The sequence below is a fragment of the Palaemon carinicauda genome, chromosome 21, assembly GCF_036898095.1.
Source record: "Palaemon carinicauda isolate YSFRI2023 chromosome 21, ASM3689809v2, whole genome shotgun sequence".
Lineage (NCBI taxonomy): Eukaryota > Metazoa > Arthropoda > Malacostraca > Decapoda > Palaemonidae > Palaemon > Palaemon carinicauda.
The window spans coordinates 104,236,711-104,263,396 of record NC_090745.1 but is presented as its reverse complement, the minus strand read 5'-3'; the positions used below and the strand labels follow the sequence as shown (position 1 = coordinate 104,263,396).

The window sequence follows — 26,686 nt, the reverse complement described above, 5'->3', positions numbered from 1 at the left end:
CTAAACACACTTCCGTCTAAGGGAAGGGTCGGCCATTTAAAAGTGAAAGAGAGTCCATACTCTCTTCGTCACCATAATTAAATCTATCCAAAACGAGTTCAAGTTTTGAAATGAAGATAAAACCCCTGCATAGCGAAAGCTCAAAACTGGAATAGTGTACTTCACCAAATCGTTGTGAAAACAAATCCAGTTAGTAACAGCGTATTTAGTAGGTCTTGCCAGTGGCATGACAGAGAGAAAATTGGTTCTATGTTGACATCGAGTACTTGAGTACCTACTTGACAGATGGCGCTGTTGATGTACACCCCCACCTGTATAGCGATCGCTGGCGTATTCCGCCCGTAGGTTTTTCTGTCGGGCAGCAGAGCTGACAGCTATATGATCATCGGGTAAGTTTAATATTGAAAAATGCCATTTGGGTCTACACCTCCTTAAGCATCAAGGTCCATCAACAGAGCTTTAATCTCACGAGATCGAAAAGCTAAACTAGTTAGTTTAGCCTCAGGAAAACAGGAATGAGGAAGTTCAAGTTTTTCATTACTCTGTATACTGTCAAAAAATGGTCCTTTGAGAGGAGCCAAGGTAGCTATACCATCTGCTGGGCAGTTATACCAAGCCTTAAGGAGAAAGTATCCACGGACCTGTGGGTCACATCCTGCACATAATGAGTATTAAAATATTTAGACATTTTAAACATCTGGCTTTGAGTACCTGCATCACAGAGAGGGTCACATCCTGCAGATAATGAGCAGTAAAGTAGTTTAACATTTTAAATATCAGCTTGGAGTACCTCAATCACAGAGAGATTCTTTTTAAAAGCCCAGGAGGCACTGATGCCTATGACATATTGAGCTTTTATCAGTGTTCTTTCTGAGGAAGTTGCAGCTGAGGGTGAGAGCTTTTGTGAAATCTCTTCTTTCAAGTAGAACAAAATAATGTTCTTCGATATTTTCTTCTTCGTCCTACCTGTGCTGATGAACAGGTGTTGCAGGTAAGGTTTAATAGACCTTTTACGATAAGGTAAGCCTCAGTGTTCTCACAGGACACAAAAACAATGATGGTCAGCTAGGGATTCAGTTCCCAGTCGCAATATGGCCACCAGGTACCAAAGTGGCTTCACTTAGCCCGCACTATGGCATCTCTCATCATTCCTCCAAGGCGGGAACACATTCTTGAACGCTGCCTCTGGGTTTGGAACTGGAGAGCAATACTCTGGAAGTTAGTGATTTAGGGAGGTTGCTAATAGGTCCACTGTTGGGGAACCCCAAAAAGTCAGGATCTCCGTCGCTATCCAAGGACACAAAGACCATTTAGAACCAACTAACTGTGTCGTCCTGCTTAACTTGTTGGCCAAGTTGTTCATTCTGCCCATAGGGGAAATAGAGCTGAACCCAACCCACTAGTGTCTCTACTGCCAGCTGCATAGTTGTAGTGACACTGTACCTTCCTGTTTGTTGATGCAGGTCATTATGGTGGTGGTGTCACTCATCAACACTACCAAGTGACCAGTGAGAAGGGAACAAAAGTGCTGGAGAGCCAGGAAAGCTGCTCTCAGCTATGTGCCATTTATGTGTTCTTCTTATTCTTTCTCAGACCAGAGTTCCAACACTAAATGCTGAGGGAAGTATGCACCAATGAAGAACAAGAACTCTGGAGGAGACGTCAACAGAGGCCATCCTTTTAAGCGGCTCAATTCGTCTAACCACCACTGACGATCCCCTAAGAACTCTTTCCTCATCGGCACTAGTGAGAGAATTATCATGATGTTGGGACCAATGCTGTTTCAGTTCCCCCTGAATGGACTGGAGGTGAAGGCGACTGCTGGGTACTAAGTACTCCAAATTTGAGATGTGCCCTAATAGTTTTTCCACTGATGAGCCGATGGGTTGGGTATTCTTTCCTGAGATGTATAAACCTTCCTGAGATCTGTGTTTAGGTCCATTCCTAGATATGTTAAGTCTCCATGTGGGCATTAATACAGACTTCTTTTGATTCATCGAAACTCAAATTGTGGCAAAATGAAAGAGATCTGTTTTGCTGGAGGAGAAGGAGGTCCTCCGAATAAGATAGAATCAGCCAGTCATCCAGGTAACGAGGGAGAATAATGCTGTTGGTGTGCGCCCACATCGAAACCAGACTAAAAACTTGTGAAGACCTGCGAGGCTGTTGAAAGGCCGAAGAAGGGGACTCTGAACTGGAAAACTATGCCGGCTACTACTATCCATACGTACTTCCTGGAGGATGAATGGATTGGGATCTGGAAGTACACATCCTTCAGGTCTATGGTGATCATGAAGTCCAAAGGCCTCATCACTTGCCTAACTGTTGCCACCATCTCCATCTTGAACGCAGTCTATTGTACAAACCTGTTCAAGCCTGAAGGGTCAATAACTGGTTTCCAACCTCTAGAAGCTTTCTTTACAAGAAACTCGACTGTAGAAGCCTGGGGAGCCGTCATCAACATCTTGGAGAGCGCCCTTCTCCTACATGACCTGGACTTCTGCCTCAAGGGCCAGATCTTTCTGCGACCCTATGCGATAAGATGACGATATTGCTGGTGGGGTAAGGGGGAGATCCGATGAACGGGAGGAGTTATCCATATTGAAGGACTTCCAACATCAATCTTTCCGCCCAATAGAACCACCACCTTTTCCACTTAGTCTACAGGCATCCTTCCCCAGGTGGCATCATGGGAGAAATGACACCCTCACAGTCTTCGTCCTCTAATTCTATTTCACTCTTACACTCCTCACAAGGGGAAGACTGTATACAGTCATGGCCTTTTAGGACATAAAGAATGTGGATCCACATTAGACTTGCTCAAGAAAGTTCCACAATGGTGTCCAGAAATTCCATGGCAAGACCGCATGCCTACATGTGGTCTTTTCCTGAATAAGCAGAATGAATATCATGGCTGGCATGTTAAGCAGGACGACACCGTTAGTTGGTACCAAATTGTACAAATAATCTGAAGGCTAAGTGGCTTTACCTTGAGGTAGCGGGGGGGGGGGGGGGGGGGGGGGGCTCTAGTTGGCTTTACCATGAGCTGGCGGGGTTGTGGGGGGGGGGGGCGGCGGCGCTGGGGAAATTGGCATCCCCCGTTACCAACCAGTACTTACAGACAGCGTGTTGTACATTTTAATAGCCAAATTTGCAACTTCACTGAAATTATACTCCTGTTGTAATGTCACCAATGCTGGTTACCCCCATGGTAAATCACCCCAGACCATGGACCACATTGTCCACTACTAACCACTGAAACCTGTATGTTCTAATGTAGAACATTAGAACAGAGCCATCCATTAGATACATGAGTGGTGCGATAAGATATGATGAAGATACTCCTATTAAAGGACTAGCATTTGTATCAGTGTAAGAACAAATTAATCACTCTCAAGATGAATGTCACATGTAAAAATACTATTAAATCTCTCTAGAGGAACACTCACAACTTCTGTTATAATTTCTGATTACTTTATATTTTATACTCTGCTTTGGCTACAAAAGCTATAGAAACTTTGCAAAAAAAACAAATAATGCAAGGTAATAAGTAGAAACACAGACAATGAAATAATGCAGGATATATTGGTAACTAAATGGAACATAAATTTTCTTTATTCACAACTTACCTGTATATATGATGGTGCCCATGATCCAACACCTGCCGGACATCTCATGACATGATTAATTAAAAAGAGGTGATCTTGATTTGTGGCAACCCTTTGTAAAATAGCCACTAAATCCGTTAGCCACTGTCTAGTAACACGTACAAACTGGTGGTCCTTTACTCCTTGTCTTTGAAAAGCAAAGAGCACACTGATACAATTTTTTAATTTCTTGATATGAGGCTGAAGATGAGGACTATGTTCCCTCCAATTACTTCTTGATACTTTGGCATTTTTTGGTAGCTGCAAAAACTCAGGACAGTCACTTAAAACCTTCTGCATAAAATTTTCAACTTGAAGTTTGGACAACTCTGCTTCATAGGCATTTAGTGCATAAGAATCTGACAGAATTTCACGTATCAATTTCAGCTGCTTTGATACATGAGTTGCAATTTCCTCCTTGTAGAATGCTTCTTCGTACTCGTGTGTTACTATTAACAGGCGATTATCCTCACATTCTCCTTCTTCAGTTACAGTGCGTTTCTCGAGCACCCAAATATTTTTTTGTTGTTTTTTGTATTCATCCAAAATAGCAGACAGTTCTCGCTGTGTGCCAATAAGCGCTGTCCTTGCACGTAAGTATCCTAAAACTAATTGATAAAATTCTAACTGTACAATGTTCCTTTCTTCATCAATAAATTGAGATACATAAACTTCATTTTCTTCTAATTCTGTATTTTGATACAGTGATGTAATTTGTATTTCTGTCAGAGGTTCCACTGTTACTTCTTCAGGAAGAGTGATCTTAGTTTTTTGCTTTGGGGCACTACTTGCTTCTGAAAGATGAACTGGACTTTTTATATCCTCTTGAAAGTATGCAGCTCCTCTTGGTAAAGTATCGTCCAACTCTGGAGCACTTGCTCCTACGTCACCTTCACAAATAAAACTATCATCTTCAAGATTAGGAGCACTTGCTTCATCAAGATTAAATGGATTAGAACTTTCACAAAGAGTCTCCAACTGATCTTGCAATGTTAATTCATGAAGTTGTTTCTGCACTTGTAGGTATGGTTCCATAGTGTCTAATGTGCGTTGCAATTGGGAAAAATCTGAAACCTTATTTGTCACATCCAATGAGCCAGGAGTTCCATCAATCACTTGATGAGTAACTGTACATTGTTCATGACTACTAATATCACTTTGTATGGAAGACTCGTAATCCTGACCTTCATATTTTTCAAAGGCCTCCTTTTCTCTTTCTTCTGAAATTTTATCTGTGGAGCATAAAGAATCATTTTCAATGACAGATTCTTTGCCATCTAACGTCGAAGATGATGCCGATGTATCGCAGCTGACCACAGGTACAGCCATGTCCTCGTAAGTAGTATGAAGATCCTTCATAGGATCCTCTTCCTCTTTGCCTGTGTACTGGTCTCTTTCTACAGGTAAACATTTTTCCTCCAACACTTTCTGAAATGAAAAATAAACATTAAAACAATCTGAAACATTTCAAACTGTACAATAGCTTTCAATAATCTAAGTTATCATTTTTGAATTATTTAAGCTATACATATTAAGTTTTCATGAGGTATTCAAATATTGACTAAGGTAAACTATCAGTCCTATACAATTATCAAAAGGCACTGGTTAATTATGGAAGAGTTCAAGCATAATAAGGTGCTTTTCTTGAAACATGTTTCAAGAAAGCTAAGTTCTGCCTTCATTTTTATGCAATACAATTTTGTGTGGTATTCATTTACCATGACTAAGACATATAAATATAAAATAAATAATTCTTACTGTCTTAACCTAAGCATAGGGATGTACAGTATATAGTTGATGCTGATGATAAAACTGTAATGTCAAATGTGTTACAAAGAGGAAAGACAAAATTCACATATTAGAGACACAATACACCCTTAGATTAATTAAGAATGAGAGCTTGTTATTAGCCATTCTAAGATCTCCAGTAAATTTCAAGAAACCACACTATAAATAATTGAAAAAAAGAAGAAGAATATTACACAAGTTGATAGCAATAAATGAATTACCTAGAATGTTAATATTTTTTTTAAGAGGTATAATTTACCACAATAATTTCATTATCACAGTAAGTTGCTGAACCTTTTGAGGTAAAATATCATAATTATCATAATTATCTCCTCTTAGGCCTATTGACGCAAAGGGCCTCGGTTAGATTTCGCCTGTCGTCTCTATCTTGAGCTTTTAAATCAATACTTCTCCATTCATCATCTACTTTGCGCTTCATAGTCCTCAAGCATGTACAGTAGCCCTGGGTCTTCCAACTCTTCTAGTGCCTTGTGGAGCCCAATTGAAAGTTTGGTGAACTTATCTCTATTGGAGAGTGCGAAGAGCATGGCCAAACCTTCTCCACCTGCCCCTCACCAATATCTCATCCACATATGGCACTCGAGTAATTTCTCTTATAATTTCATTTCTAATCCTGTCTTGCCATTTAATTCCCAATATTCTTCTGAGGGCTTTGTTCTCAAATCTGCAAAATCTGTTGGATAGTGTTTCATTGTCATACCGTGAGTCATGTCCATACAGTAACACCGATCTCACTAAACTGATATATAGCTTGAATTTTATATGTAATTTCAGGCTATTTGATTTCCAAATTTTACTTAACCTAGCCATTGTCTGATTTGCTTTTTTTCAATCTTTCACTCAACTCAAATTCTACAGATCCTCATTAATCATTTCACCTTCAAATGATATTTCATCTCCCATGGCATATTCTGTTCTCATCATCTCTGCCTAACTTCTGTTTATCTTGAGCCCAACTTCATGTGATATTTCATACATTCTAGTAAGCAAGCTTTCCAAGTCCTGTGGTGTTCTTCAAATAAAGAATCAGCATATTCTAGGTCAGCTAATTTCCTGTTACCAATCCAGTCCAATCCTTTTCTACCATCTCCAACTGTTCTATGCATTACAAAAACAACATAGGTGACAACACATTCCCTTGGAGTACTCAACTGTTCACTGGAAATTCATTTGATAGGATGCCACTAACATCAACTTTGCGCTTGCTATGCTCATGAACAGACTTAATCAAATTCACACATTTCAAACTCCACAATAACGCAGGACTCTCCAAAAAATTGGGCGACGCTGTACCATGTCTTAAAATGGAAATTTAGTTAGTACAACTTCTACCTTTTCTAAATCCTGCTTGTTCATCTCTAAGCTTTTCATCGAATTTTCTTTCTCGTTTCTTTAGAATGAGTATGATATATATTTTCATGACAACTGACAAAATTGTGATGCCTCTCTAATTATTGCAATCAGTCAGATCTTTATTTTTTGCCATTTGCACCAACACTCCCAGCTCCCATTCATCAGGTTTTACCTTTTCACGCCACTTACTACAAACTAATCTTGTAAGCATTCTGGGGTTACTTCATTTTCGGCCGATATCATCTCAGCAGTTATTCCATCGTATCCAGGGCCTCTCCACCTCAAGTGTTTTAATGATAGGTAAAACTGACCGTGTAATAAAAGATCTTTAAATGTTGATTTTCCAACAGAAAATTTGGCTATAGGTTGTTGATATATTGATATCATTATAAAATTTATAAGATGATTGTGGAATAATGAGTTAGGACAGGTCAAATCTGGCGGGCAAGCGGTAACTGCGCCACCTAGGGGTGCAAAAGGTAAACCTTGATATACGTAAACAGATTCGCGAGGGAAGCCTCAGCTACCGGAACTAATATACTACAATGATCTTAAGAATATTTTCTTGATTTATTTGTAAGTAATAGTATGAGACGGTGCATCATTATTATGAGCCCAGAGGGGGCATTTTGTTTTATTCATAGGGTGGGCTACATAGCAGCCAGATGAGAGTCACACATTTGGATAGGCCAATCATGGGCACATTTTACAGTTTTTCCAATGAGTAATTTTATGCAGGTCTGGCAGTAAATATAAGCACGCATCAGTGTACATACATAGATTAATATATATGACAGCGTACTGTATATCTCACATCCATGCATGCCACAGGGTGGTCATATTTTTATGTATATATATGTATGTAGCAGGATGGCCTATCACAGGTATGGTAGCCTATTTTATTTTATAACCATTACAAGTGTGTAATTACGTACATTTATTTTTTTAGCTTCAAACATTCGTTGCATGTACCTCAAATAAAGTCTTTAAATGCACGAACATCTTCTTGACCAATGATAATTCCCTTATACGCAGCCATTAAACTGGGAAACCCTGGACAAACTTTTTAAATACCAAACCACACCATTACATCACCAATCAGTAGCATAGGCTGCAGTAAAGTCACACCTCAACATGTGTCAAGCTATTTGTAGAGTGGCAGGATACTGAAGAGGGGTGGCTTAAAGGTAAATGTGGATAAAAGTGAGGTAATGGTGAGCAGTAAGAAGTAATAGCCATACTGTACATGAAAGTATAGGCTCGGTTATAAAATGGGCGGAACAATTTAGATACTTAGGATCTATTTTAAGTCAAGAGGGAGGATGTGAGGCTGAAGTTGAGAATATTATAAAAGCAGCCTGGGGGAAGTGGAAGCAGGTCATGGGAGAGGTATGTGATAAGTGCCAATCAAGCTAAAAGTCAAGACCTTACAGCACAGTAATAAGACTGTGTTAATATATGGATAGGAAACCTGGGCTCTAAGATGAAAAGAAAAAGCAAAGCTTGTAAGAACAGCTGTAAAAATGTTGAGGTGGATTATGGGAATATCACTGTTTGAAAGATTGGAAAATGATGAAATAAGAATGGCAGACCTAGTAAAGATTACAGAGGAGATAAGAGTGTAACGATCAAGATGGTGTGGGAGCATGTTAAGGATGGATGGTTGGGAGGGAGTGAGGAGGGCTTGGGATGAACTGGAGAGGGGACATCAGGCAACCAAACCCTTGAAGTAGGGGTGTCGGTGGGAAAAAAAGAAAAGAAAAATAAGTAAATGTAAATAATGTATACAGTATATCCCTGTATAAGATGACCTTTCGATTGGATGAGGTAAAAAATAAAAGGCAAATTTTAATTTGTTCAACTCATATCTGTAGTATATGACTGCTAAATCACAAAACCATGTGTATATAGGTTAGGTTTTGGTTATGTGAAGATGTTATCAAAAATTTTGTTTAAATGGGAAATATTTCTGTTTGTTAATGTTTTATGCGCTAATTACAACGAATGAAAGCATTTACACATCCAAGTGATAACTAACAATACTAATATCTTTTAGTAAACTATACAATAACTGTTATTAATTATATGATGGTTTAAATGTTTGGAAATTATATTGATACTTTTTACTTATAAATACTGTGTGCATATCCTTGATAATATCAAAATCTGATAATGATGTTTACATTATATCAGCTGGGCTCAAATATATAACTTCCAAACTTACTTGAAATGGAGTTTTTATGATAAAACAAAGTTTTATGAATACTTACCTGGCAGTTATATATATATATATATATATATATATATATATATATATATATATATATTTATATATATATATATAGCTGATATCTCTAAATCGGCAGAATTTTTCAAAACAAGGCAACCGCCTTGTGGTGGTTGGGAGGTAGGTGGTAACACCCGTCACAGGGTGGTCCAAGGAATCATTCCCGTGTCCAAGACTTCAGTTCATCTATGCCCGACCTGTCTCCTGAGGGGAGGTGGGTGGGCCTTCGAATATATATATATAACTGCCAGGTAAGTATTCATAAAACTTTGTTTTATCATAAAAACTCCATTTTTATGAATAGTACTTACCTGGCAGTTATATATATATATATAGCTGATTCACACATTTGGAGGAGGGAAACACAGTAAACATCGTTGGGGAAACAACAAAAGAGTTGTAGGAGATAAAAACACCTTGATTCCTTGCCTGCTAAGGTAGCTGATTCAAAGGTACAGCCTTTAGAGTGGCTTTCCCTTAGGAGAGTTTTTTCAGGAGTAAGCCTGCAAAGCTGCAAAAAACTCAATCGAGTCTGTCAAAGGGATAAGACCAACAACTTGACTAGACTTCAGAAACTACCTTCGCCCCATATAATAAAAACTGCAACCTTACTAAAACTAACCACCTAACCCTGCAACATAGACATAAACTATCTATCTAGACTGAGGGAACCGCACCACAAGACGAAGTCCTCAGACCATCATAAAAACACAAACCCTCATACATGCATATAAACCAAGGTTGAGTGGGGTTATTAACTCCTTTGCCTAATACAGAAACCGCAGCTATGTATGTGCCCAAGGTATAGCACTTGCCAAAGTCTACTCTCACCTCTCTAAGTTAATGAGAAGTGAAGACAGAGTTGCTCCTCCAGAAAATAGCATCCATGAATAGCCTAACTAACATATATTCCTGATATGCCAGAGAGGTAGCAATGGCTCTCACTTCGTGAGCCCGTAATTTCAACAGGGCGAAGTGTTCCTCCTCACATAAGAGGTGGGCTTCCCTAATTTTCTCCCTCAGGAAAAAGGACAAAGCATACTTAAGACAGGGGTTTTTGGAGGATCTTTCACTGAACACCATAACAAGTTGGATGCACAGCTCACGTTCATAGTGTGAGCCAAAAAAAAAAATTTGAGGGACCTAACTGGGCAGAGGAGTCTTTCCTTCTCTCGACCCACTAGGTTCGTGAGGTTAAAGACATCAAACGTCGTAGGACAGGGTTACGAAGAGTTCTCGCTCTTTACGAGAAAGATGAACCTTAAGGCACAAACTGCCCTATCCTAATTGAAGCTCACCCTCTTCCTAATCGCCTGGACTTCGCTGACCTCTTGGCATTCGCTAGAGTCATAAGGGAGAGGGTTTTCTTCGCTACAACCCGAAGAGAGGCTAGCGAGATAGGTTCAAATTTCTTGGAGCACAGAAACTTAAACACCACATCCAGGTTTAAGAGTACCTATTACGTCGTCTGAAAAGACCCAATGAGGTCCTGCAAACCTTGATTTTGGGACAACTCTAGGCCTCTATGGCTAAAGACGGCGGAGAGCATACTGCTGTATCCATTGATGGTAGATACAGCCAGCTTAGCATCCTGTCTGAGGTACAAGAAGAAGTCTGCAATCTGGCTCAGAGAGGTAGTGGATGAGGAAACTTGTGCCGCCTGCACCAAGCTCTAAAGGTCTCCCACCTAGATTGGTAGATTCTTTATGAAGAGATCCTCCTTGCTCTGGCGATAGATTTCGTCGCTTGTGCCGAAAAGCCTCGAGATCTGACAAGCTTCTAGTTAGTCTGAAGGAAGTCAGTTGAGAGCAAGGGGGGTAAGATGATACCTCTCGAAGTGGGGCTGTTTGAGAAGATCTGGACTTGCCGAAGTCTTCTTGGGAAGTCCATCAACATGCCCATCACTTCCGAAAACCATTCCCTAGCAGGCCAGAATGGAGCCGCTAGGATCATTCGCCCCGAATCGATGAGAGCGAATTTCCTGAAGACCAGATTGATGATCTCGAACGGGGGCAACGCAAACATGTCCACCCCCGTCCAATCCATCAGGAAGGAGTCCACTGCTACAGCTTCCTCATCCAGGACTAGGGAGCAGCAGTAGGGGATCCTCTTCTTCCAGTTGGAGGCAAAAAGGTCTGTTACAGGTCTGCCCCACAACATCCAGAGACTGACAGACTTGCGGGTTGAGAGACCATTCTGAGGGAAAAACAAGTCTCTTCCTGCTGAGCATGTTTGCCCCGATGTTTCTTGCCCTAGAACAAACCTCCTTTCTAGATCCAAGAAATCAGAACGAAGGCGTCCTTGATCTCGACACACGATTCGACTAGTGTCATCACGAAGTCCTAGATTCTCATGTTCAAAGTCATGCCTTATGCTAGAACTTCGACGTCGAGCGTCCTGAAAGACGAGGCGCCGATCGTCCTGCAAGACGTGGCGCCGATAGTCCTGTAAGACGTGGTGCCAAAAGTCCTCTAAGGCGTGGAGCCGAGAGGTTAACAGAGCGAGACGCTGAACGTTCTAAAAGACAAGGTGCTGAGCGTCCTGGTGTCAGAAGAGACTCTTCTTGTTGACAGGAAGGCCTAATTATTTGATAGGCTCAATGTTATCTAAAAATCCAGATACAGGGACGCTCTGATTTCTCCAGAGAGCAGTATTCCGCTACATAAAGCAAAAGTTACATGAACATGAGAGGGGCGGAGCCGAGACCAAAATACACGCCCGAAACCGACCCATTCTACACCCGTTCTTCCTTGTAAACAAACCTCAGATAAAGTTTGATTGCATAGCCTGCCACTTAGACTCCTCTCTAGAACTGGGAGAGAGAATCGTTGTAGCTAAAAACTAAAGGAGGTTTCCCTATAAAAGGAAAAAGTAGTCCTCCTTCAGAAGAAGTACTGACCAAATGTCTGCTCCCCTCTTCTCCAAAGATTTTGATGTCTCCATGGAGAACTTTGACTTCTGAACGAAGGCGTAAAGAGAATTTACGTCCAGGACCGGACAATAGACTCCCTCTCCCAAAAGAGAGACAATGAAGTTGCAAAGTCGGTTAGGCAGAAAAGTCTTCTCGGAGTAACTAACAAAGGAGGATTCACTAGGAAAAAGATTTCGCATCCATCCTAGTAAAAACACGGACCAAAGGTCTGCTCCTCTCCTCTCCCAGGCTCGCCAGAAGTAGCTAAGTCTGACTCCTACTGTTGTTAGTCATCAAAGGTTTCTGTTTTAAGAAACAAAAATTAATATATTCTTAAAAGCTCCATTAATGACCACGTGAAAACTCAGAGGGTGGGGAACATGGAGCAACAGAACTTAGGATCGTCTCCTTCTGTTAACCCCAAACAATTCAACAGGAGAAAAGTAATCACTAAAGTCATCCTTGACAAAGATCTTATAAGACGTGGCGTCGACCTGAAAGACGAGGCTGCCCCCGCCCCCGAAGGACGGGGCTGCCCCCGCCCCCGAAGGACGGGGCAGCCCCCGCCCCCGAAGGACGGGGCAGCCCCCGCCCCCGAAGGACGGGGCAGCCCCCGCCCCCGAAGGACGGGGCAGCCCCCGCCCCCGAAGGACGGGGCAGCCCCCGCCCCCGAAGGACGGGGCAGCCCCCGCCCCCGAAGGACGGGGCAGCCCCCGCCCCCGAAGGACGGGGCAGCCCCCGCCCCCGAAGGACGGGGCAGCCCCCGCCCCCGAAGGACGGGGCAGCCCCCGCCCCCGAAGGACGGGGCAGCCCCCGCCCCCGAAGGACGGGGCAGCCCCCGCCCCCGAAGGACGGGGCAGCCCCCGCCCCCGAAGGACGGGGCAGCCCCCGCCCCCGAAGGACGGGGCAGCCCCCGCCCCCGAAGGACGGGGCAGCCCCCGCCCCCGAAGGACGGGGCAGCCCCCGCCCCCGAAGGACGGGGCAGCCCCCGCCCCCGAAGGACGGGGCAGCCCCCGCCCCCGAAGGACGGGGCAGCCCCCGCCCCCGAAGGACGGGGCAGCCCCCGCCCCCGAAGGACGGGGCAGCCCCCGCCCCCGAAGGACGGGGCAGCCCTCGCCCCCGAAGGACGGGGCAGCCCTCGCCCCCGAAGGACGGGGCAGCCCTCGCCCCCGAAGGACGGGGCAGCCCCCGCCCCCGAAGGACGGGGCAGCCCTCGCCCCCGAAGGACGGGGCAGCCCCCGCCCCCGAAGGACGGGGCAGCACTCGCCCCCGAGGGACGAGGCAGCACTCGCCCCCGAAGGACGAGGCAGCACTCGCCCCCGAAGGACGAGGCAGCACTCGCCCCCGAAGGACGAGGCAGCACTCGCCCCGAAGGACGAGGCAGCACTCGCCCCCGAAGGACGAGGCAGCACTCGCCCCGAAGGACGAGGCAGCACTCGCCCCGAAAGACGAGGCAGCACTCGCCCCCGAAGGACGAGGCAGCACTCGCCCCGAAAGACGAGGCAGCACTCGCCCCGAAAGACGAGGCAGCACTCGCCCCGAAGGACGAGGCAGCACTCGCCCCGAAAGACGAGGCAGCACTCGCCCCGAAGGACGAGGCAGCACTCGCCCCGAAAGACGAGGCAGCACTCGCCCCGAAGGACGAGGCAGCACTCGCCCCGAAAGACGAGGCAGCACTCGCCCCGAAAGACGAGGCTGCACTCGCCCCGAAAGACGAGGCAGCACTCGCCCCGAAAGACGAGGCTGCACTCGCCCCGAAAGACGAGGCTGCACTCGCCCCGAAAGACGACGCAGCACTCGCCCCGAAAGACGAGGCTGCACTCGTCCCGAAAGACGAGGCAGCACTCGCCCCGAAAGACGAGGCAGCACTCGCCCCGAAAGACGAGGCAGCACTCGCCCCGAAAGACGACGCAGCACTCGCCCCGAAAGACGAGGCTGCACTCGCCCCGAAAGACGACGCAGCACTCGCCCCGAAAGACGAGGCTGCATTCGTCCCGAAAGACGAGGCTGCATTAGTACTGAAAGACGAGGCTGCAGCATTCGCCCCGAAAGACGAGGCTGCATTAGTACTGAAAGACGAGGCGGCATTTGCCCTGAAAGACGAGGCTGCATTTGCCCTGAAAGACGAGGCTGCATTTGCCCTGAAAGACGAGGCAGCATTCGCCCTGAAAGACGAGGCTGCATTAGTACTGAAAGACGAGGCAGCATTCGCCCTGAAAGACGAGGCTGCATTTGCCCTGAAAGACGAGGCTGCATTCGTCCTGACAGACGAGGCAGCATTCGCCCTGACAGACGAGGCAGCATTCGCCCTGAAAGACGAGGCTGCATTAGTCCTGAAAGAGGAGGCAGCATTCGTCCTGAAAGACGAGGCTGCATTCGCCCTGAAAGACGAGGCTATATTCGCCCTGAAAGACGAGGCTACATTTGCCCTGAAAGACGAGGCTGCATTCGTCCTGTCTTGAAAGACTTAGCGCCGAGTGTTAAGGCAAAATGATATTCATTATGCCGCTCGGCGCGTTCGGTTCCGAGCAGAGGGTTCACAAGGCCGACTGGCGCTCTGAGACAAAAACCGAGTCAATGATGGTTTGTAAGCATTGATATTAGCAGCGATTATCTATGATTTAAAGTATTGCCATTAAAATCAAAAGTGATGCAATGCAAAACTCTAAAAGCAGTGTAAGAATCTTAACGTTCAACGCTCTTTGCTTTCCCATGGCAAGGGCGAGCATTCTTGGGAACGTTAACAGGAACGCTCGCGAGGGCGTTTGCTCGTGAGCTAACGCCTCTCGTTTCCTTTCGCCGATCGACGTTCCTTCTCCCATGGGCCGGGGAGCTTGGAAGAGGTCTAAGGCTAGGAAAACAACGTCCCTGTGCTGAAAGAATCCAATGCCTAATTTAGCACTGAAAACTTGCACTATTAAACTCTTACACAAAAAACCATAATTAGTCCTGCCCGTTGTGAGAGAACTTATTCTTCTGCCACGGGCTTGAATGAGAAAGCAAAATCGTCTCTAGTACTTGCTATATAAACTGTAACAAAATATTTTTATAAAATATCAAACTGACCTTTCCATAATAAAATAAACTTTCAAACATACTTACCCGGCGGTCACAAAAAGAAAAAACCACCAGGCAAGAGTTGAGATTAAAAATAGATGTTGAAGACACTCACCCAGTAGTTACATGTAACCCCCGGTAAAATTAAATGTCATAAATACCTACCCGGTAGTTACATACAAACGCCGGGAAAGTTATACGTTAAAGATTAAAATGAACAGAAAAAAGGGAAAACAAATGTAATCCACAATTAATTCAAAGGGTTTTCAAAAACAAGCGAGTTGTAATGATAAAAAGAACAGATATAGCAATAACGTATCTATATATATAAATGTAAACAATAGGAACAAACAAATGAAAAAGCTACTAAAACTAGAATTCCCATATAGTTGTTGTTGGAGAATAATAGCCAACACTTTAATTCCCATATCGAAAAGAACGCTACCAAGGCATGTTGGGACTGCACCGATAGTAACGAGTAACAACGTAAATTAACCATACGCTAGTTCTATTTAATTTATGAAATTAGATCGATGATTTAAAGAACGAATACCAAATGGACAAATATTTCTTTAAAATTTTACATTAAAATTTAAAAAACTTATATAAGGGGAATTCCTCCCATTCTTTGCATAAAACAAATAAAGAGAATTTGCAAGACATACATGAAGATTACGTCACACGACTGTGACGTCATAGAGTTGCCGGAACGTATTTCCGTCATCAGGATTAAAAACTTTGCACCTAAAATATAGTGCACAAACAAAACCTCTGCATACAAACTGTGAGGATCAACCGACACTTTTGGTAACCTCACCTTGCATACATCACTCGCACAAACACGAAAATTAAGTTATCACTCATGATAAACAAAGTAAATAATAATAATAAAACACGATTGCCAAAACCCTAAATCAGTGTAATTCACCAAACGAAGTCCAAAAAAGCGAAGAAGGGAAAATGATTCGAAAAACTCTCAATGGTAGACCGACGATGTTTTCGATCCAGCCGGCAGAGATGAACTGAAGTCTTGGACACGGGAATGATTCCTTGGACCACCCTGTGACGGGTGTTACCACCTACCTCCCAACCACCACAAGGCGGTTGCCTCGTTTTGAAAAATTCTGCCGATTTAGAGATATCAGCTATATATATATATAACTGCCAGGTAAGTACTATTCATAAAAACATCTTATAATAAATCTTTCACATATACCAATATGTTATAGACTAGCATAGTTTACATACAGTTTACTAAAAGCTAATAGTCTCAGTAGTTATAATTAGATGTGCAAATGCATTTCTTTAATCCTTGTGGTGGGCGATGAAAGTTACAAGACAATAGTTTTCCTTTTAGGCATCTTATGTAGGAAAAATATGATATAAAAATTACTTTACTTTGTTTATTTTGAATTTATAAGGGTATAGCAAGCAAAACATTTGCAATATCAATATTGCATATATAATGAGTACTTGAAACCAGCTGACGACAAAATCAGCCGAGTGTTTAAATTTTCTCAGATGGGCTCGCTTAAAAAGAAAGTTGCCTGAATTTGAAATAGAACTACTGTATTACTCCATTAGGTTACTTATGAAGATACTGTACGCCAATAATAAGCAAGATAAAAACAGTCTTATTACCTTTATACAAATAACCATAATGATTAGTTGTTAAATCTAAATATATCTCAGAATTGTGTATAGTACTTCTTAAGATGACCCTTGCCAATCAAACACTACTCTGGATATCTGGATTCAGTCGTTATGTACGAAGTCCGTTGGTAGCAATGGCTGTTACTACAAGGTTCTACTGTACCAACAATGCTGTTGCAGCTCTACTGAAAACAATTTTTAAAAGACGAAAGGTTTGTACAGTATACGCATAGGGAACACAGCGTACTTTTAATAATTTATATAGCTTATTATCTGGGGGGGGGGTAATTCCACAATCACGCGAGGGGGAAATTCCAAATGTAATGACTGCGAATATGGTTTTACTGTATTACAGTACCAACACTGGAGATAGAGAAACTGACAGACTACAGCAAATTGAGGATGAGTCAAAGCTACCTTAGAGCGTGTTCGTTTTTTTCTAACGGCTTCAGCCATTCATCAGAGGGTTATCTTCTTTACTGTCTGTCTTCTAAATTGCAATGAAGAACCTGAAATGCACAAACAATATACTATAAGTTACCAATTTATTTAAGAAATGTGAATTGGTATCAATACACTATACAGGATTATAAAATATCTCTTCACAAGATTAATATTGAAAATTTATTCGTAAAAAATAATGCACTTACATACTAAGAACAAACATTAGGCGGAATCTACCAATTTTCCATTAGAGTCTGACTAAAAAAGCAAATCAGAATCCAAATAAAGTAGGCAAAAAGGCTAATTCTAAGGCACACAGTAACACATGATGAACTACTTATTAATACTTGTGGAAAGGTAATAGCCCATCCTAACTTCCTTTCTGTAATGGGATGCTGCCATACCACATAAAGATCAAGAGCTACCAATTCTAGCTACCTATGAATAGTCTAATAAAATAACAGAAGAATCAAATTATCTTTAAACTAATTTGTATTTTTGTCCAACAATAGAAACCTGCTACATAAAAAACGAAGGTTTGTATTTGTGCAGGAACAGCTGAGCCGTATGTGTTTTCAGTGTAAGTGGTACCTTCGTTTAAGAGTTGAATCTATCTTTTAGTGTGATGCAATTCCTGATGCGTTGGTTTGGTTTTCTATAGGAATCTGTCGGTAATCTGGTAATAATGTTTGTCCAAACTTCTACTGTAATATACTAATTTTAATTACGGTATCCAGTTTTATGTTCAAGAAAAATAAGAGTATTTAACGGTAATTTGATCTTTATTTATCTATAGTACTCTGACCCTATTATGTTGTCGGTAGGCTAGCCTAATAAGTTGTCAGAAACCTAATACAGTATACTGTATGAAAGTGTTCTTACAGTGTGCTACCGTTACTGCTATACCTAAGATTGTTAATTTCTTTTTCATGTGACCTGCAACAGGAGGTCCATGGGCTTGCCCAAGGTTAGGTTATTGATCTGTTTCCCTACTAGGTTAGGTCAGGTGTAGTTAGGTTAGCTATTTATTAAATATTAAAAAATGAAGGTGAAATCCTCGGAGAACTATGCATTCGAATATTGTTTTATTGTGTCGATATATCGTAAGTTGTAAAAATTGTTAATGGTTGTCAATGCATTTCCACTTTCTTGAGTACTGTACTTGTATTCTCAGTGAAACTGGATAACAGAATGGTTTTCATGGCATATTTTCACGTGTTTTGAAAGAATTTGACGATTTTTCTCGGAAATACACAAGTTGTGGAGTTAAGGCAGCCGATACCTAACTCCACAACTATGGATTTGTCCCAATAATCATCATCAGATTAGTTCAAAACACACAAAAATATGCCAGAAAAACCACTGGGAATTATTGGCAACTTATGCAAATTTACCATACGGTCAATACACTGGAGCTTTAGTTTGCCAGAATTTCCCGACACATCAAACGTAACTTTCCGTTCCATTTTCTTTAGTCGTTCATAACAGTGCTCATTGTACAGTATTGCAAATACTTCCTCCTTACTTAATTGAGCTAATGATTTATTGGTTTCTGCTCTTCTGTTTCCTCACTTTGCTTGCGATTAAACGGAACATGTTTCGGAGCCTTCCAGAAGACGGAAATTACCGAAAGGTCTTAGCTTAGACAGCATCTATAACGTTTAAAACTTTTACAGAAGACTGGAATTACTGCCAGATCTTTGTTCAGACAGCACTGTATATCAGCGGCCAGTTCCTCCTCCAGTATGCATAAAAAAGGGACACCAACTAACTAAACTTCTCCCCCTAACCTAACCTACAAGCGTGTCTTTACCTACTTAACTAACGGGGGCGCCTTACACTGCTGTATTCTTAGTCAGCGATCATCACACATAAAGGTGGCCGCTGTCATAAATATAACCCCGTTTCGCTATGCACGTTAGCCCAGCGAGCTAGTAATTCAGCATTATCAATTATACAAGCTTAGAATTTGATTACCTCGGTTATTATTTCACAGCAATTGATGGTTATGAAATATAAACGAATGTACAAGTAATAACTTATTGACATATGATGATTAAAATAGTTTTGTGAAAATGTTGAATAAACCCCACGTGATACTAGTAAAAAAAAGACTACGTGAACACGAAATAAAAAGGGCGGGTGTGTACGCAACATGGCGCCCAATGGCTAGCTGGATTCAGAGCGCCTGGCTCCCTCATCGCCTAACAAAGTTAATTAACCACTCCCCGAGGGGATCTAAGGCAGTTACAGCTAAATCAAACTGTAAAGGAAAAAGGTATATACACAACTTAGACGACGAAGAGGAAGCCATCACACAAGGAATTACTCCAAAAAGGGGCTGAAAAAGGGCGCACCCAAAAAACGGTATTATTGTAGTGTATTACAGGGCAATGTAACCTAGGAAAAAAACTACTTTTTCTTATAGAAAAAATTAAGCTCCCTTCGAAAATGACACTCGTTCCCGTCGCACATGAATAGTTTCAGAAATATAAATATATCTATACCCTACGATAATGGGGGACCCCCAGTGGGAACTCGGGGTTTTGGGTGGGGAAAACATACTGGGGAAACGATACATAATCGTAAAACAAGCCTTTTCTTCTCTATATATTACTTTCTTGAATGTATAATAAACGGAGGAAAATACAAAACAGTATATCTGGATAAACTCTGGAGGCGCCGTTGCAAAGACTATGTCTCATGAAAAAATACAGTAACCAGTGCTGCCAACGTGTAATGTACATCAAATGTTAACGTATCATGCTAACATTAGTAGTGTTTTTCATCTAATTTTTCTCATTCTACTTGCCCGTTGTAGACGCTCTTGTACGTATATTTGTGCATAGCAAGTTTCGACTTTCTGCGCAAAAACCCCGCCTTCCTGCGCAGAGACTTTTCCTCCACCAATAGGATTTCTTCTTCTCTAATTCTGAAATGTAACTTCGTCTCTCTACCAGCTCTGTTCAAGTCTATTACTTGATTAGCTATGTAATACCCTCGTATACATATTACGTTTGACCCCAGTATTACTCGTTTTATTATCCGATACCTTATAAAATCACCTTATTTTATACACCCATCAAATATTATTTATCATACATTCCATTTTATCTTCATATATTACTTTTAAACATTTTGTTATTACCTTGTCACTCCCAGATTTCACATAAATACTTGCTCTGGACAAGTTTCCCATTCTGTTCATTCATGTTTACTCTCTAGACTCCGTTGCTTTTCCGTTAACCAATCACGAACCCATACGTATGTAAAGTTTGCACAGGGGGGGTTAATATTTCCCTACCCCCACCTTCCAACAAGCCCTTTTCCGTGGAAACCTTTGCCCAAGTCACGTCTTTGTTAGTTCGTGTCGTCTTTTGCGTATTTTACGATCTAAGTATTAGAAAATTGTAACCACTTCAGTAATCCATACTTGAAACTATTTTGGTGTACAGTATTCCAATGTTGATAATTTTCTTAAATCACTTAATGTAATATATCAACTTTTACAGGGTTCCCAGTGCAGTACTAATCTAAGGCAAAACAGTTAAGACACCATAGACTCAGTCACAACACCCCCGTGACCCCTAAGTTACGACGTCACGGTCATAAAAGTACAGTAAGTCATTAATTTCTTTAACTTTAATGTGTTAGTTTTATTATATTTTGTTAAGAGTGCGAAGCTCAGCATTTACCAATTGCCAATGCATACGAGGGTGGTTTTATTTTCCTGTGATCGTAAGTGAGGAACAAGAACCATTATATTTAACGTTGGTAATGTTATCGTAACATTACTAATGTTAGCGTGCGAAGCTCAACATTACCGCTTGCCAGTACATACGAGCTTGATGTTTTATTTTCATGCGAGCGAAGCGAGCTAATGGCGAAACAAGAACCATTATATATAATGTTATCCTAACAGTACTAACGTTACCGTAACATGAGTGAAGTGATATATCAAAGGCCATTATATTGGGTTTGTGACCTGGGAACTACTAGGTTAGGTTAGGTGGGTTTGTTAGGTTCTGTACCCTTTTTGTACTTTCATATATATTGTGTAAACGGTATATGGAAAAATTCTTTAAAATACACACGATAATAATACTGTATCATTGCTAACGTTAGAAATTCCACCGTAACGTTGGTAACGCTGTGTATCACCTTAACGTTGGTAACGCTGTGTACCGTTGGTAACGTTGCTAATGTTATCGTTCTCAGTACTATGTGAGTGAAGTGACACCGAATTTGAACAAGTCATTATATTTAATAATTTTAACAGAAAATATATATTTTCCTGTAGAAAATAACGTGATTTAACCGGTTTTCACCTTCATTTCATCCGTAATAACAGCAACCAATTCGGCAACTTAAAGTTAGTCGAATTGGTTGATCTGTTTGTTTGCGGTTGAAATGAAGGTCAAATTCGGTTAAATCACGTTATTTACTATAGGAAAACATATATCTTCTGTTCGAAATCACACCTTGTAATACAATACAACTTTACCAAAAATATTACAACGCAGTAGGAATGCTGCAAACAAAAGGAATGAGTTCATCAGAGACAGACAGTACTATGAGGGGAGAGGATATGTAACGGCTCCTCAACTATCCTTCTCCTTAGTTTCCTAGACTGGGTGAAGTCTGTTATCTATGGATACGTCCCTGATATATACGATATCTTAGGATGGTTGTCCCGGGGGTTAGAACCCTGTGATACCCGACGGTAATTCTCTTGTAATGACACTCGCAAAAATATTATACGGAAGGAACTTCCACCAGGACGACATGGCTCGAGCCCAAAAAATAAATTTTTCTTACGTCAAAATCCGTCAAATAAACCCTAAAACCCTAGGCTAAGTATGGCCTTTCTTAAGATTTTCACAAAACTGTTTCATGTAACTAGCTTGATTACGAAAAATGAAGATTCCATCAAAGCCATAATACCCTGTTCCTTGCTTGGATACGATAAGTTGAGCTATCGTACAATAAATGTAAATCCTAAGACAGCATGTCATTTGCGTGGCCTGCAGCTGACTAGAATAGTCCAGCCTTTACAAAATACTGGTCCATTTCATAATACGTATGGTTTTTTAAAACTTGAAACTTCCCTATGTCAACCAAAAAGGTGGACACAAACAACTTCAGTAATTATTCACCTGAATCAAAGAATTACAACGACGCAAGAGATATCACACAAGTGGGCACCTGCTTGCCAATTGCTCACCTCTTCACCCAGCTGATTCGATGTAAACAATAAAGAATTTCAGGTCTAGAAATATACTTTAGATATGCAACTTTATAATACGATGTCACGTATACTTTGAATAAAACGAAATTTTTCATATTCGAATTCATTAGAAAAATTGTTATTATTAATGATTCGAAGTTTCATATTGAGGATGTAAAGAGTTTGTCAACAAAAACAAACCTTATCCGAAACCCGTTTCACAAATTACCAACTTTAAACCATAATGAAATTATGTATTTTCTTTTTCTTTCAGATACCATATATAATTAATTGATTAATAACTGGGAATTATGACAATGAAATCTAAAGTTTTAAAGTTATATTGTATGAATTAAAAAAAAAAAAGTAATTTAGTTTGTTTCGAACGTATCTCTTGGCCATGGTCATGAGTAATATGAAATAAACGTGCGTCGCAGATATATGGATGTACACAATAATTCTTTTAATTACACAATAATTCTTTTAAGTATTTAGAAATAAAATTTCCAACTAAAATAATAAAAACCCGCAAGAAATGTCAACCTAATGTATTGATATAAAATTATAATAGATAAAGTCGAGAAAATTAACGAAGGCGATGATACGCAATTACACTGGGTGCAGCAAAAAGATTCTTTGTCTCTGTTAAGATCATAAGTTAGATGACATGATGAAAACCTAATTCCTTGGGAATGTTGAAATATCTATTTTTGAACACATCGTTTTGTAAACAAGGGCCTTGAAGTAAGTGACGGTATAATATGAATAAAGATGTCCCATTTAGGAAAATAATATTTTGAATAGTGTACCCAAGGTCTATAGACATTGAGTGTACCTATTTGACCTAAATTTATTTGTTTTCAACTAAAAATGTTTATATAACTACACTGACTCAGGGGCTCAGTCGAAAAATGAAACAGACTATTGATTTATTAATAAGTATTGTTTCTTGTACAACTATATAGCAATTTCATTAACGAAACTTCAGAAACACGGTTTCATATGGTTATTGTAGTCACTCTATAATCATATTTCGATATCTCGAGAAAATGGTAAAAAGTTATTTTCAACTTTTTCCTCTGTATGAATACTATCAACTTTGGAATCAGAATTGTTAGATTCCTTACGTATCTTTATCAATTTCTATCATAATGTGTGATAAGCTTAGCCTATTACTGAACTTAATTTCATATCCAACCTACTAAAAAATTGTGGAATACTCTTTTAGAACATGACATTTCATGCGGTTATCTACCAATAATTGTATCGAACAGGATCTTACCTGTCTATAACGCTGACTCATACCGTTGTCATACCGAAATAACATTGAATATATAGATACTAGTATACATATGGTCTACATATAGGCCTTGTGGTAGTGACGTTCAAACTTGACTAACATTGCCGACAATTTGCCCAATAGGTTAGATATTATTATTATTATTATTATTATTATTATTATTACTATTATTATTAATTGCTAAGCTACAACCCTGGTTGAAAAAAACAGGATGCTATAAGCTCAGGGGCCCCAACAGGGAAAATAGCCCAGTGAGGATAGGAAACATGGAAAAATAAAATATTTTAAGAACAGTAACAACATTAAAATAAATAATTCCTATATAAACTATAAAAACTTTAACAAAACACGAGGAAGAGAAAGTAGATAGAAAAGTGTGCCTGAGTGTACCCTCAGGCAAGAGAACTCTAACCCAAGACAGTGGAAGACCATGGTACACAAGCTATGGCACTACCCAAGACTAGAGAACAATGGTTCTTCACCTAGAAGAGCTGCTTACCATAGCTAAAGAGTCTCTTCTACCCTTACCAAGAGGAAAGTAGCCACTGAACAATCACAGTGCAGTAGTTAAACCCTTGGGTGAAGAGTAGTCTAGAATATATACTGGTGAGGCAGTATCTTATAGCACTCAAGTTCTTTCCTTACACACATACACAAATATATAAACGGGTGGAAATATTTTAAGTGTTCTTTAAGTTTTTTTTTCTTTGTTTTTATCTTTTTTTTTTTTAAACTTCGATGATGACAGGAACATTGCACACGTAAGCATTTAATTTTGGGAAACACTTCAAATCTAATCTATTAATTATGACGAGATCTTATCTTGAAAGTAATTCAAGAAAATACTCAGTGATATGTGTCGACACTAGCTAGCCTTTACTGTTGTGTTTATCTCCTACCATTATGCTTAGTGATGCTATGGGCCACCTTGAACATATATTAACTACTACTAGTGCTATCCTAACCCCCTTTTCTATAAATTAATGGAAGATATATGTGGACTAAAACTTCTTCAATGTTCAATAAACTTGAAGATATAAGATAAACAGTCAAATAAAACACGAGATAAGGAAAGAAATGCACAAGTGGGCGGGGGAGACAAAGGTGCAAAGAGAGTTGGATAAAATCTACAAACTTTCCTCTTAGAAAATCTTGAGGAATTTAAGAATTTTGAGGTAAATTGGACAGGGAAATACTCAAACGATGTTTCTGATATATCATATAATAGTTGACTCATTCATATGACTCTACTTCCCTTTATTTCCATCCTGGAAAAAGAATTTTCTAAACCATTCGTCTTACACCGGCCAACTTTGCCCCCTTCCACAACCTTCGGAAATTCATAATCTCCGATTTATCTCATTTTTTTATTTTTTCTTTATTAGTTATGGTTTAGGTTTCATAAGTATATATTTTCATTCCTTTAGCTCCCTTTTGATCAATTTACACTTTTAAGTGTTTGGTAATGAAAAAGCAAAGCTAGGATAACAAAGAAGAGAAAACTAATGCTCAAGAAAAAGCACAGAGTAACGTAAGAAGTTCGAACAGAAACGCATCTAATGTCAGACAAGGTAACCAATAAAATTCGAGGCTAACTTTTGACTAAGGTGATCAAGAAGCTAAACCAAAGCAAAATGACAATAATAAATGCAAAGATAAGCAAATGATTTACTTGTATTAACGACATAAAACTAAAAATAAGATTACGAAGAAAGGAAAGAGAGAATGAAAGGTAACAAAGCTTCAATTGAGTTAGGAAGATAATGTGACGCACCCATCTTGCCATTCATTCTCTCTCTCTCTCTCTCTCTCTCTCTCTCTCTCTCTCTCTCTCTCTCTCTCTCTCTCTCTCTCTCTCTCTCTCTCTCTCTCTCTCTCTCACACACACAGTCATATAAAGCAAAATATTAGATTTATATATAACATATAACATTATTAATTGCAAACGAATCCTCTCCTTAGGAAAGTACCAACAAACGACCATTAAAATACACATTTGGTTGAGAAAAGTCATCTGGTAATAAAGTAAATTTAAATAAATCCCCAACGATGCAATGGCAACTTAATCCAATAATCGTGTGGTGTAACTATTCATATCATAGGAACAATTCATATGAAAGATTTATATCTTACAATTTATAAGCTTACACAATGCCATATCAATTTCTTGCTTTTCTAAATTATAAGTGATGTTTTCTTATTTAATAATTTTCCTTATTATCATGAAATTAAATCTTTATGTCAGTCAATACTTGAATCTCCTGGGGCTATCAAATGGTAATCCACCATTTAGTTATTCTTCTGTCAGATGCAGAACTAAAAAATACAAGCGTCCACATAACCCTTCTTATCATGCTGCTATACTGTTCTTCAATGGTACATCGTGCTGTAAACTATTTTAAAAAGTACTAAACATTGATCTGTATGTCATGAGGTTAGCACTCAGGTGCGCACTGGCCATTAACGCTTATTGTGCCATGTTTAGTTACAGTGAACTTCGCCTGAGTTGTCTTCTGCGATATTCCTCTGCTGAAATAGTGCGCTTAAGAATACTTCATGAGTATGATTTCTCAGAGTTTCGGGGCGACTGGCACCCTGCCAGATATGTCGCTTTCTGTTTTATGAATTTAGAAAGCCTTTTTCTTTTTTTTCTGTACGGCAAGATTATTATTATTTCAACAGGAAATTTATTTCAACCCCTGCTGGTGATAGTTCACTATCAATTCATAATATATTCCCTTGTCAATCTTGTCAAGGAACAACTGAGTTTCCACCTCTTGCAAATTATGGTTCGCAAATAACTTTTTTTTTTTTTTTTGTAGAGACGAAAAGGGAAAAGCCACATTAAATCTCCGCTAAACCACAACACTTGTCATTACGATTAACTGACCTACAAAGGTCCATGCATGGTCATTCAGCATATGGCAAATCGTAGATAGCAACATATAGTAACTTTAGGTTTTACAATGTTTCTCCTAAAACCTTTAAATGTCTTACA

The 26,686-nt window shown here is 40.3% G+C and overlaps 1 protein-coding gene across 1 annotated transcript in view; it reads right to left on the bottom strand.

The window, feature by feature from the left end:
* Positions 1 to 22,404, bottom strand: part of LOC137615383 (ectopic P granules protein 5 homolog) — a 115,840-nt gene extending 93,436 nt beyond the window's left edge. Inside the window, exons 1-3 of the mRNA XM_068345201.1 lie at positions 22,318 to 22,404; positions 17,135 to 17,226; positions 3,630 to 5,075 (exon numbers count right to left, since the gene is read on the bottom strand). Of these exons, the coding sequence (XP_068201302.1) occupies positions 3,630 to 5,075; positions 17,135 to 17,173 (1,485 nt within the window). The 5' untranslated portion in view covers positions 17,174 to 17,226; positions 22,318 to 22,404. The remainder of the gene's footprint in view (positions 1 to 3,629; positions 5,076 to 17,134; positions 17,227 to 22,317) is intronic.
* Positions 22,405 to 26,686: the final 4,282 nt, after the last annotated feature.